This window comes from Bactrocera oleae, chromosome 6, assembly GCF_042242935.1.
Source record: "Bactrocera oleae isolate idBacOlea1 chromosome 6, idBacOlea1, whole genome shotgun sequence".
NCBI lineage: Eukaryota > Metazoa > Arthropoda > Insecta > Diptera > Tephritidae > Bactrocera > Bactrocera oleae.
Window position 1 is genome coordinate 73,772,617 of NC_091540.1, and position 12,371 is coordinate 73,784,987.

The following is a 12,371-nucleotide window of genomic DNA, read 5'->3' on the forward strand; positions in this document are numbered from 1 at the left end:
CTCTTAACTGGGTTGCAAATTTATATGTACTCGTATGTACATACAATCGAATTGTATGTTATGAAGGTATATGTATTGTATATATATATATATATATATGTATATATAGTAGGTATTTACAGGCCAACTTACATTCTCCTTAATAACTGCAAAAGCATATTAACGAAATAAATTTAGAAATGAGCGGTGGGAGTCGAATGGGATCTGTGATTAAGCGTTCGTATGTATTATTCATATATATACAAGGATGCTTTCATTTGCATACACACATATGCATATATAATATATACCATATTCACGTACACATACATAAATTTACATTAATTCACAAAACTTGAAAGGTGTACTTCCATAATCGGAATTGAAACAAAATTCAAAAACGATTGATATGTATTTATGTCAAGGGTTGTATTTGCGGCATGCAGATATCTATCCTTAATTGTATATAAACTTTTAAGTAAATCGCTAGTATGTAGCTTAAATAATTAATAACAATACAAAATGCACTTCTAATTTCTTAAATGTTAAATATTTTTGTCTTTGCATTATTGGCACACTATCTAAGTCTTATATAAGCAATTGGTTATTTGCTATCAATTAATAATTGGGAACTGTTCATTTCGAGTATTTTCCTTAATTATATTTTATAGCATCCCAAAATATACAAGTTTTAGTTGGTTCACATATTTCATTTTATAAATATTTTAAATCCGGAAATGTACAAATGTTTAATGTGCTCATAATACACTTATAATTTTACTTTTTATTACAGATTTCTAAAATGTTCATGTGTATAGTAAAATGTTAATATTTAAAGCAAAATTCAAATGGAAAGGAAAATAAAATTTAACAGTAAAATATGTACATGTGTACCTATAAATGTTGAATGATTAAATAGTTGTAATATTCAATGGTCGAGTTACATGCATATACAAGTATGGTAGACATATGTACGTACGTACATGTATGTATGTGTACATTTTAAAACATAATTTATTTAATGCAGAAAATTTAGAATTTCGCAAAAGTTACATACAGACATACATACTCGTACATACATAGGTATACCCGTTTATGATCATTCAAAATATGCAAATTATCAAAATTACATAAGTACATATAATAGTATTCAGTAACGACTCCGTATTTTTTAAGAAGGAGGAGAGTACATTATTTCGAACAATAGTGTGAAAAGTAATATTTTTCTTACATTCTATTGGACATACTTGCATATGTATAAGTATGTATGAACCATATTACATTACAGTTGAATTGGGCTGCTATTTTTTGCGCTATGTTCGTGATTTTAACAGCAAGGCAATTTCTTTCGAGTCAGTAGAACCGCCCTTTTCTTTAATTTTCCCTACGGGCACTGAAGAACATTCTGGCAACTTTTCCAAGAGCTCCAACAATATCCCAACTCTCCTTCGGATGCAGTTCAACATGTTGTAATGGTTGTTCTTTCTGAGTTCTCCACTGCTGCTGCAAATTGCAGTTCTGAAGGCTGACCTATGACGGTGTCGAGTACCAGCCACTTGGTGGTGTACCTTTATGATATAAATGAAAGCTGGAATGTGGTGGAAAGTATTGTGATTGATCTAAGTTGCCGTATGTAATGCTGGAGGTGTCGGCACTTGGGTGGGGATGGTGCATGGTGGCCGTTGCGGCCGAGTATGGCTGTGGCTTGAGAGGTAGTGCAGGTGTGCCACTACTTTCGCCGGCGTTGTTCGGTGCTGAATACTGAACACGTAGTGAGTCCGTGTAGTCATATCCATTACTGTTATGAGAGGTTGCTTTGGTTGCATTTATAGTATTGTTGCTGTCACGCGGAGATACTGAACTAGGAGGAGTCATAGCATTATGATAATCGATGGAGGTGTGGTAACCACCGTATGTGGACACCAAGTTTGTGAATGCATCTGAAGAAGATTTTTGTGGATGGGCGGGATGAAGTTGTAGATATTGGTGATTGTCATATGACGACTCACTACCTGGCGGAGTGGGCAAAGGTCCACCCTGTTGGTCTCCATAAAAGACGCCAGTCGGTGTTTGACGAGCTGTAGCTCTTATGACGCTTTCCCGATTTGCGTAAAGTTGTCGCAGTAGCGCGGTGGCAGGCATTTGCGCTGGTTGTTGGTAGTGTGGCGCACCGATCCATTGTATAGTGCTGCTCTTTTCGTTTTGTTGCTGTTGTTTTAATAAAGCATCGGTGCTAAAATCTGTGGCAATTACCGCAGCATCGCTATTATTTATTCCGGGTGAGGGCAAGTGTTTGGTCATAGCATTTTCCAAATCCTTCACGGAAGCCTCAGAATGCGGTTGCTGTTGTTGTGATTGTTGTATCTGTTGTTGGGTCTGTTGGGAAATGTGCGCTTGTTGCGGCTGCTGTGGGTTTTGCTCTACTGTCGTTGGCAAACGGCTACGTGGCACTTCCCGATCTATGGTAGGCATTTTCGTTTGCGGTTGAGTATCCTGTTCCGATGCATTAACTGTGCTTACGTCTGAGTTTTCTTCGATTTGCAGAGATACTTTGGTTTTTCGTTTGCGTTTTGTTGTTGTGGTAAGGGTTGCTGCTGGTGTAGCCACAGTTGTAGGTAAAGAACTTGCACCATTTTCCATTTCAACGCTTACAGAATTAGGACTATCTTTAACTAAAGTTAAGTTGCTAGTGTTCGTATTGACAGTGGAACTAGAACCCCGTCCACGAGAACGTTGGTTGTGTCCGTCGCCATCAGCCTTGGGCGATGAGTCTTTTACATTGCCACCAACACCGGCTGGTCCTTCGGGTGCGGCATCACTGCTAGGCGAACCAGAGTTCTTGTCACTAACAAGTTCTTCGTGTTTAATACAATCCACACTAGGTTCTATCTGGCAGCAGTCCAATATGAGATTCTCGTTTTCTCGATTACTAAAATATTGAAGTGAATTACAAACATTGAATTATCCTTGTGTGTGTGTACGTGTTTATACACGGCATTTAGAGATCCTAATAACATACCTGATAACATAGTTGACACAAATTATATTCTGTTCGTCAGCATTCTTCGTACTGCAAACTACCGTTGCACAGGTTTGCAACCAAGTGTAGCCGCCGCTCTTGTTCATCAGCCGAAAGTACCCAGTGAGAACTTGACCTTTTTCTATTACTGGAATTACAAAGCCTATGAGCAAATCTTCAAATTGCATACGAAGATAAACACTTACGATCCATATGACTTTTTCGCAACCGAATGGCATCTTCAGCATGACATAGGTTGTACATACTCTTGTTGACAAGATCTTCGGGGCTGTAGTCCAGCAAATCAGACACCCTTTATAGATCGGAAAAGTCCATATTAACGGTTAACCATTATATAAGTTGTCTAAAGTTGCATGCAATTTCTTTATACCCATATAGGCCCATATATATATTGCATATGAGTATGTATATACAAACATATGTATGTGTATAAATTTGCATATATAGTATTCTTTATAATAAAGAACAAACAAATATGTACTCTCCAACATACCTTGGCTCACAGTGCGCTATTCGAAAATCGAAATTGATTCGGGTTACGAACATGTCGCATTCCAGACGTATCTCGTGAACGGAAGGAGGGGGCAGGGCAATCGCTAGAGCGACCATACCCAACAAAGGAGGCTGAGATTTTCGTGTGTGTGAAAATGTATATTGCGGTCGCAGCTTGCACAATAGCAAAACTACCTGTATCAGAATAGGAAATAAATAAACGGATTAAGAAATTGTTAGGAGATTGATGTGACTGTCGTAAAACGAAAATTGTTTATTATAAAAGTTTTGCTAACATAATTAAAAGCAAAAAGAGGAAGACTACATATTTACGTATGAACGCCCTTACTGGGCAAATATTCCTTGTATATGGTATAAGAGTATTATGTAAGGTGAATCTGTGTACACACATACACACATATGTAAATGTATTTGTATATCCAACAAAACTAGATTTTATGTAAAATCCGCGGGTTATCGCATAATTTCTTGTTACATCACTATACGTCCTAACATCCAAATCATCCAAATTATGCGCTACTACATAAGTATGTACATAAATGATAGAAAAATAGAAAATTCCTACATCGACAATAATACTTGTACTTTTAAACTATCTTAACCCTTAAAAGCCTGAGAACTCCGATTCATTCAAAATTTTGATATGTATTATAATTGTCGGTTACAAACAACATTTGTCCTACGATTTTTCTTAAAAATTATTCTTTTAGATTTTACAGGGTGTTTTATTGGTTCGTCCTTTGAGAAACCACTAGGTGCTCATTTTAAGTATATATTTTTAGAAAAATCCATATAATTCCATACTCATTAGCAAACTGCTAAAAAACTTACATCAAATTTAATTGTAATAACGCTGACAGTATAAAATTTTCCTTGAAATTATTTTTTCGATGCACTCTTACTCATGTCGAAACGTAAGTGACTACAAAGCTCACACACAAGTGGCGACTGAACTAAAAGTTAACTAATATATCAAAGCAACATGAACCGCCAGGCGTTTAAGTGTTAAGAATAAAAAACGGAAAAACCTCATTTTATGGCTATCCACATTCAAACTGATCAATCAAACCAAATATTTCGCAAACCAATTTACTACTTTTTACTATATGTTAGTCATACATAAGAAATGGAGTTGACTTTCAACATTGGGACTTTAGCAAATTCTAACGGTTTCAACCCTTTTAATATAGGTCAATGTTGTAAAGAATTAAACTGAAAATACGCCTTTTGAGAAATGTACTGTGCGGCACACATAACATATCATATGCGAAGGAGCGCACAATTGATCGTTTATCTGATCAATAAATAACCGACAAAAAATAAAGAAGTTAGTAAAATTTATTTATTAAAATCAACGAAAAGTGGCATGCACTACTTCACATTTCTGTTATATACATATACATAGAGAGATAGTGGACTTCTAATGTACACATATGTATGTATAAGGAAATCAAGTACTTTCAAAAGCGAAACAAATAGAGCCGAATTTGCACCTGATTTGAATTGATACGTACCGAATAATTGGTGCCCGTTGGTTTACCATTTTTACCACCACTGACCGATTGATCGTTTGCCTGCAGATACATAAGTGGGGAACGGGATGGTGAAATATAAATATGTAGATATAATTCATTTCACTTTAAAGTTTTCCTCATTGTTTTTCACCTCAGCTAACATAACACAAAGTAACAACTCTATTCAATGGCAAGATGGCAAAATGGCAAAATTACGTATAGAATGATATGTATGTAGATTGTTATATGAAAGCGAACAAAAACTCTAAACCTACTTACTAAAAGGACAAGGGGGAGCATCTTATTATGTATTTCAATGTCAATTTAACTACAGTAGATATATATATGTGGGTCTGTGTATGACAAAATATGTGTTATTGTTAATATAAATTATATAAATACATACAAGTACCATATGTAGACACTTATTTATTTGTTTGTGAACTCGTACATACCCTATAGCCAGAGGATTTGAAATGGCAGCCTCGTTTGGTGAGAGTCGATTTCATTCGAATGCAAAACGATCGCTCGTAGCCTTTATATCCGCTGGTGGAGGACACGGTCATTTGTGCAGATACTGAAATATACGAGAATAGTTATATTAGCAAACAAGTTTTTGTAACTTGTATTATTCTCGAATATAGATATATATAAATAAGTTTAAAAAAATAAATGTACTTTTGCACATTTAACGCATATATTTCAATACATACATATTAGTACAAATACAAGTACATATGCAAATGCTTACCATCAGGGTTATTCGTTCCATGTGTACCAACACCATCGTCTGACGCTCCTGATGTGGGGGACGCCAGTCCAGTTGTACCACTACCGTTGCCACCAGCTGCAATACCGCCATTGGTTAAGCTTAACCCCAGTTGTTCGGCAATTTCTGCGTGATCGCTCTGATGGACGTAGTCGAATATGCTACTTCCTGTCATTTCTACCTGTGACAGGCCTAAGTAAATAGATACCGTTTCCGATATGTACAGAAATCGTCCATCAGCCGCTACAGCTAATGCAAATCCATCTAGTGACTAGAATTCAATAATTAAAAACATGTACAATTGGAAATACACATATACTTCATAGATATTTCAGTCCAAAACTAATATGCATGAACTTAAAAATTTTAGCCCGCTACGGTTATATTTAGTACTAAGTATTTGTTTTTGGTTATAATTAATAATAGACACATTCCCACCGACAGAATACAAATTAATTTAACTATGCAAATTTGATTGGAATTAATTTTTTAAACATATTCATACATACCTGCAATATGTGTGTGCCTTGATGTTGCTCAAATAAATCTACGGCGGGACTACGTCGAATTGCAGCACCTGATAAAAATAAATAAGGTCGAAATTATTACATAATTGTATGATAAGGGATAAGCTCAAAATCTTTTAAAGTTTTATGTCCGTTGCGATGTCTACAATTGTGTTTATATCATATATGTGTTTCTACATATGCATGTAGATTATTGCTTTCTAAGATTATTTTACCGTTGTTTGTTTCAATATTAATTTTCTTATATTATATATTCACAAATTGTTTCGAACCTCAATTACACATGTATAAAAAAAATTATATACACATACATATGTATATGTACATACATATGTATATAAATTGCGTGTCACAGTTTCTCCGGGGTTAACTCCTAAACTACAGAACCGCTTTTAGTAATAATAATAATTTACTCAAATTGTAAAAATTAAACACAATTCATAAAAAATATATACATACGAGTATAATATGTCATATACATTGATATGTATATTCTATATGTATATTTTAGCCTGTTATTGTTTTAGAAATAAAACATAAACCGCAAATATAAAATGCGTTAAATTCGCCCCAACTGTATTAAACTATTGGAAATGACAATAAGCAGGCAATACTCATGTTTTGAAGACAAACTCAAATTGATTGGAAAGTTCAAAAATGGACACTACATGACAAGGGAGAGCAACGGAACGCTGGAAATTCCATCATAAGTTTTCACTAATTCGGTGCAAATGTAATAATGTGAGTTTCTTTATTCCTCAAGAAGGCAGGTCAATTTATGAATAATAATAAGATTTTAACAACTGTGAACTACTTTAGATGCCATGTTTAAAATCAGAAAAAATAGCGATAATTACGTTGTTTTGTTATAAGTGTAGTAATTAAAGTTCTTTTTTCAGATTTCTTTGTCTAATGAAAACAAGGAATTTATAAAACAGGACCCCCTAGCTTTACTTGGGTGAATTGGTAGATATTTGGCGTTTTTAAAATGTATTATTTTTCTGGTTGCAAAAAGTTATGAGACGCATTTATATTTTTAAATAACAACTTACTTTTTAATTTGCTACTACTCGATGGCTCTCGGGTCCATGGTGGATCGCCCTGCCCAGAGAAATCTCTTAATTTCAGATAACTTATTGTCAGTCTTATAATGGAAGCCTTATCCAATTGGCTTGTTATAGCCGCAGGTAGAGGAAGCATTTTCGCCAATTCGTAGAATTCGTAGTTCTCCTTGCCACGTCGAGATCTTGCTGCGTCTCGGGACTTTTCCTTTCGTAGTTCGAGAATCCTATAAATACATGTTCAAGAATATTTTCACTAATATTCCAATATACATATTATGTGTGTATGTATAATTTATATTCCTGTGATTTATTTAACAAAACACAGCAGTTTGCAAAATATAATATATATTATTTTAGCAAAAATTTTCAAGCAAAGTAACAAACAGTTTATAATCGCTATACCGTTACCAATTTTTATACTCTTGCATTATGTTGCACAGAGTATAATAATTTTGTTCACCTAACGGTTGTTTGTATCACATAAAACTAATCGAGATAGATATCGAATTATATATATATAAATGATCAGAATGACGAGACGAATTGAAATCCGAATGACTATCTGTCTGTCGGTCCATGCAAGTAATAACTTTGGTAAAAATTAAGATATCTTAATAAAACTTACAAAACGTACATATGTATATTCATTGGCATCCAAGGAAGGGTGGTATTGCAGATGATCGGAATTGGACCATTGCCACGCCCACAAAACGCCATTAATAGAAAACATACAAAGTGCTATAACTAAGCTTCAAATTAAGATACAACACTGTAATTTAGTGCAGAGGATTACAGTGATGAGGGGCATTTGTTTTGAACATTTTTAAAAGTGGGCAGCGCTCCGTGCCCGAATAGATTTATTGTATATATCTTCCAAACCGCATAAGCTGAATCAGCGAAACTTGAACTTGATTTGCATAAATATTTTAAGCATCTTCTTCGACAGTGTAAAAATGGAAATCGGATTATAACCCCGCCCACTCCCCATATTACGGTTATGATGAAAACTACTAAAAGTGCGATAACTTAATGATGAGCGTGGCACCGCCCATATTTAGGTGAAAACCTATTTCGGGATCTCGACCAATTTAAACCAAATTTGATACATAATATTATTTTGACATTTCTATGTCACAATGCGAAAAAGCCTACTTTGCATATAACAAAATTTCTTTTTCACTTTCCAGTATACAAATCAAGCACCAATAAATGAATCGAGATAAAACTTTCCCCTCACCGGTTTTCATCCTTGCAAGTTGCAATAGGTACAATAGTATAAAATGTTTGTTTACATCCGAACTTATGTTAGCCCTTCCTTACTTGTTAGTTCATTGATTTCGGAATATAGAAGAAGTTCATTTACTTACATTGGATATGCTCAAAAATTTTAAAATTATTTAAATGGAATTACAATAAATTATAATGCATTAAACATTTGGCTTCATTATAAATGTTTTTGCCTTAAGTGTCTGTTTGAAACTCATTTAGATTTGTATTTTAGCTATAACCCACCACCACATATGTATACCAAGGTATTCGGAGATAAAAGTCGAACCTTTTTTCCTTATAAATCGTACATATTTTTAATATGTATAAAAAATAATTTTAATATTTTATAGAATTTGTAAATATATATATAATGAAATTTGAGAAAAAGGCATTTTTGGGTGTCTTTTGTACCCAACTTACCACACCAGATACAAAAATATTGTTTTGGGTATGTTCAAAAAATGAGTTCGAGAATTTTCAGACTATCCTGTAAACACATGACTGTAATTCATTAATATGAACATCGGAAGCATAATAGAAATATTTTTGAAGTCTATATCTATCATGTGCATATACGTATAGGTGCATTTAAAATTCTGAGTTTTTGACTTTCTTAAATGATTTGTAAAAAATCTTTTAAAATCTGTTGATTATCATGATTAAGTTTTTGAGCATACAGTTTAAAATTCTCCTATCTTTAATTATTCGGAACTTAGAAGTGAGCTTTTCGAGCTTTGGCGGCAGTGAATGCGTCGATACTAGTCTGAAAATCCAACTTCTTTGCTAATTCTGCCTCTAGGTCTTCCTATTTTTAGTTTATTATTGGTGGCATTCAATAAGTTGTGTGGAGTAAGATGGGTTTAAAAATTTTGCATCGTAAACGTGTCTGAGGTGAATATTTGTCATTGGACAACTTATCGGATACTTTTTTGCAAACTTTTTTGCAGCTGGCTTGGAACTCCGGGCCCGGGGGAATCATGTTTCCAAATATATTTAGGTAATGCCAACCTTTAATGCAATCAACCCAGACCTTTGCTTAGAATAAATGCACCCGATATAATGTTTTCCTATTTTCTAGCTGATTTTAAGCCGTTTTCGTTGGTCAATATGGTCACTGGATGATTTTTTCAAATATACCCAATATATAGGTATTAAATTTAGCCTCTTTGGTGGAGTTTATATCACATACATATATTTTATTTGAGTTAACTAAATTGATTTTAAAACACATATTTCGAATATGAAGCAAAATATAGTAATGAAACTTAGTGAGCCTATGACCGATAATATAACTTAATAGGATTCCGAATTGTAAGCCATTCACAACTTCGTCAAATATTGAATCTTGAAGTATTTTCGTAACATTTCCTAATGTAAAGTTTTCCCAACACCTTAAAATATTTTCCTGTCCAAAATAACATAACATCACGTCTCATAAGTTCACAGAAGAGAGAAAGAACGATGTAAAATAGAACTGCTCATATTGAAAAAAATTGAGTTTGTTTATAACTTAAATATCTTTAGCTGAAGCTTAATATTTTGTACATATATGTACATTCGTATTGTAATTTAAATTTTTATTAGACGAGTATATATTTACATTTGAATATGTTTTGAGGTAAATTTGAAAGAGCTTTAACTTTTCAGACCAACTTAACAATAAACACATTTAAGTTTTATATTTTCCTCTGACCAAAGTAATTATATGCTTGTGCATATTTGATATACATAATTTCTATATAACTAATGCGAAAGACTGAATTCTATTATCGTTAGTAAATATTTAACACTTTTAGCGAAGAGCTTGGAATAAACTCTGCATGGTAAATTTTCAAATACCAATTCTAAAAAGACTAATTAGCTGACAAATATCAGGTACATATATAAACTATGTGAGTTATGTACACTATTGTCTGCCAGAATTCACTTTAAATAATTTTCAGCTCGAATAGCACTTAAAAGAAAAAGTGTTCGGAGGGGAGAAAAAGTAAATAATCGGGATTAAAGTCAATGCATCACAATAACATTGGACGGAATCTATAAATAATTGCCAGCAATTTGTTCTGTGAACGTGTGAATGAATAGATGTTTGTAAGTTTGTAATTTTGACAAAGTGATGACGTCTTTCACACCATTATGTGGCCTCTAACGTCAACTGCAACAATGGGTAAAATATTTGCCTCTTTTTACATATGACAGACAAATATATGGCAAGGTTCAACAAGACATAGCAAGTAAAGTTCATTTAAATGCAATTCGGCTATTGAACACTGTATTTTCGCCCTTCTTTCCAAATGATCATTTGTGACATCCGCGTGACATAATTGACGAATTTTCAATAATTATATAATATCCGATATTATAAGGAAGATTTTTTGTGAATTAATAAAAAATGTGAGAACCTACATATTAATCATTTTACGATGCCTTGTAAATATAATATCAGTCATTAATTTGACAAAATATTGAATCGAAACGGATAAATATCACATCGGCTTAATTTTCTCAGACTCTTCTAGTATTATTACGATTAGTATTAACTTCCGTTGTAATAAAAGATTGTCGCTTTTTGAGTTGTGAAGGGAAATAGTACTAACATACAGTTTCAAACCGCAGAATTCTTATTGGGATTGTTTAAAAATTAATATGTATTTTATGTATATAAAGGAAAACAAATAGAGAGAAATTTGTATTGAAATATTTTGTTTGAATGTATAGACAATTTCTCAAGACATGCTGCTTGTTTTATCTCAGGGTACAATTTAAGCTTTCGAGGCAAGTATTAGGTAGCATACGAGTAGATAAGCTTTTGTTGGTACTGTTCAGCAAAACTACTATTCTCTGTGCAGTCCTCCTACAAATGCACAGACATTCATATGTGCATCTGCATGCGTTTGGGTATATATGCATGTACATACGTGTAATGTACGTGTGTGCAACATTTTGCATCTTCATTCTGCAAGCGTGACTAACATTGCGGAATTGTCATTCATAAAAGCGTTGGCTTTGCTGCGAGATGTCAAACTGAGATGTTTTCATATGAACTACATACAAACATATAAGGGTATGTGGACTTTGTGAATACTTGTAATTATGAATATGCATAGATCATTTTTATTTGCAGCTTATGGTTTTTTTCTCCTCTATCTTTCCTTTTGAATTTTTAGACTTTTCGGTTGTGTTTCATGTCGGCTTCTTTGGTATGATGTTGTTCTGACGACAGTGCAGTGCACATACACATACATAATAAATAAACGTACCAACGTTGTGTTAATAATTTGTATGTACATATATATATATATATTTATATTAAAGAACCTATGTAAAAAATGTGTCTGAGCATAAATAATAATGATACTTCTCGGCAGTGAACATCTGTTCCTTTACAAAATATTTTTATATCTTCACTTTTAGTTCGTTGGTATGTGAAACAACAATAATATATTCGCGGCTTTTCCCTTTCTTGATGAGATGTTGGCTATTAGCTTCTTCTTTGGGTTTTGTCTTTCAAAACTTGCCGGAACGCATTTTACCTGGCGGAGAATTTGAAAGCATGTTGAATACTGACATCAAAGATGTGTATCTTGAAGTGTTAAAAATCTGTTTGAGCAATTAAACGAATTAATGTAGTGAACCACTGGACAAATTTAACAGACAGTTATTTTGTCCATGTGACTGCCACGGGCCAATTGACTA

General features: G+C 33.5%; 1 protein-coding gene across 3 annotated transcripts in view; it reads right to left on the bottom strand.

Annotated features, from left to right (window-relative positions):
- Positions 1 to 389: 389 nt before the first annotated feature.
- Positions 390 to 12,371, bottom strand: part of trh (PAS domain-containing protein trachealess) — a 34,091-nt gene continuing 22,109 nt past the window's right edge. For 2 of the 3 annotated variants that reach the window (XM_070111242.1, XM_036363844.2), the window contains 8 exons: positions 7,395 to 7,630; positions 6,325 to 6,392; positions 5,798 to 6,086; positions 5,502 to 5,623; positions 3,513 to 3,706; positions 3,205 to 3,311; positions 2,999 to 3,146; positions 390 to 2,908 (listed from right to left, as the gene is read on the bottom strand). In XM_070111242.1, coding sequence (XP_069967343.1) covers positions 1,510 to 2,908; positions 2,999 to 3,146; positions 3,205 to 3,311; positions 3,513 to 3,706; positions 5,502 to 5,623; positions 5,798 to 6,086; positions 6,325 to 6,392; positions 7,395 to 7,630 — 2,563 coding nt within the window. In that variant the 3' untranslated portion in view covers positions 390 to 1,509. Of the gene's footprint in view, positions 2,909 to 2,998; positions 3,147 to 3,204; positions 3,312 to 3,512; positions 3,707 to 5,046; positions 5,107 to 5,501; positions 5,624 to 5,797; positions 6,087 to 6,324; positions 6,393 to 7,394; positions 7,631 to 12,371 lie in introns of all 3 variants that reach the window. The other variant, XM_070111241.1, reaches the window with a different exon arrangement.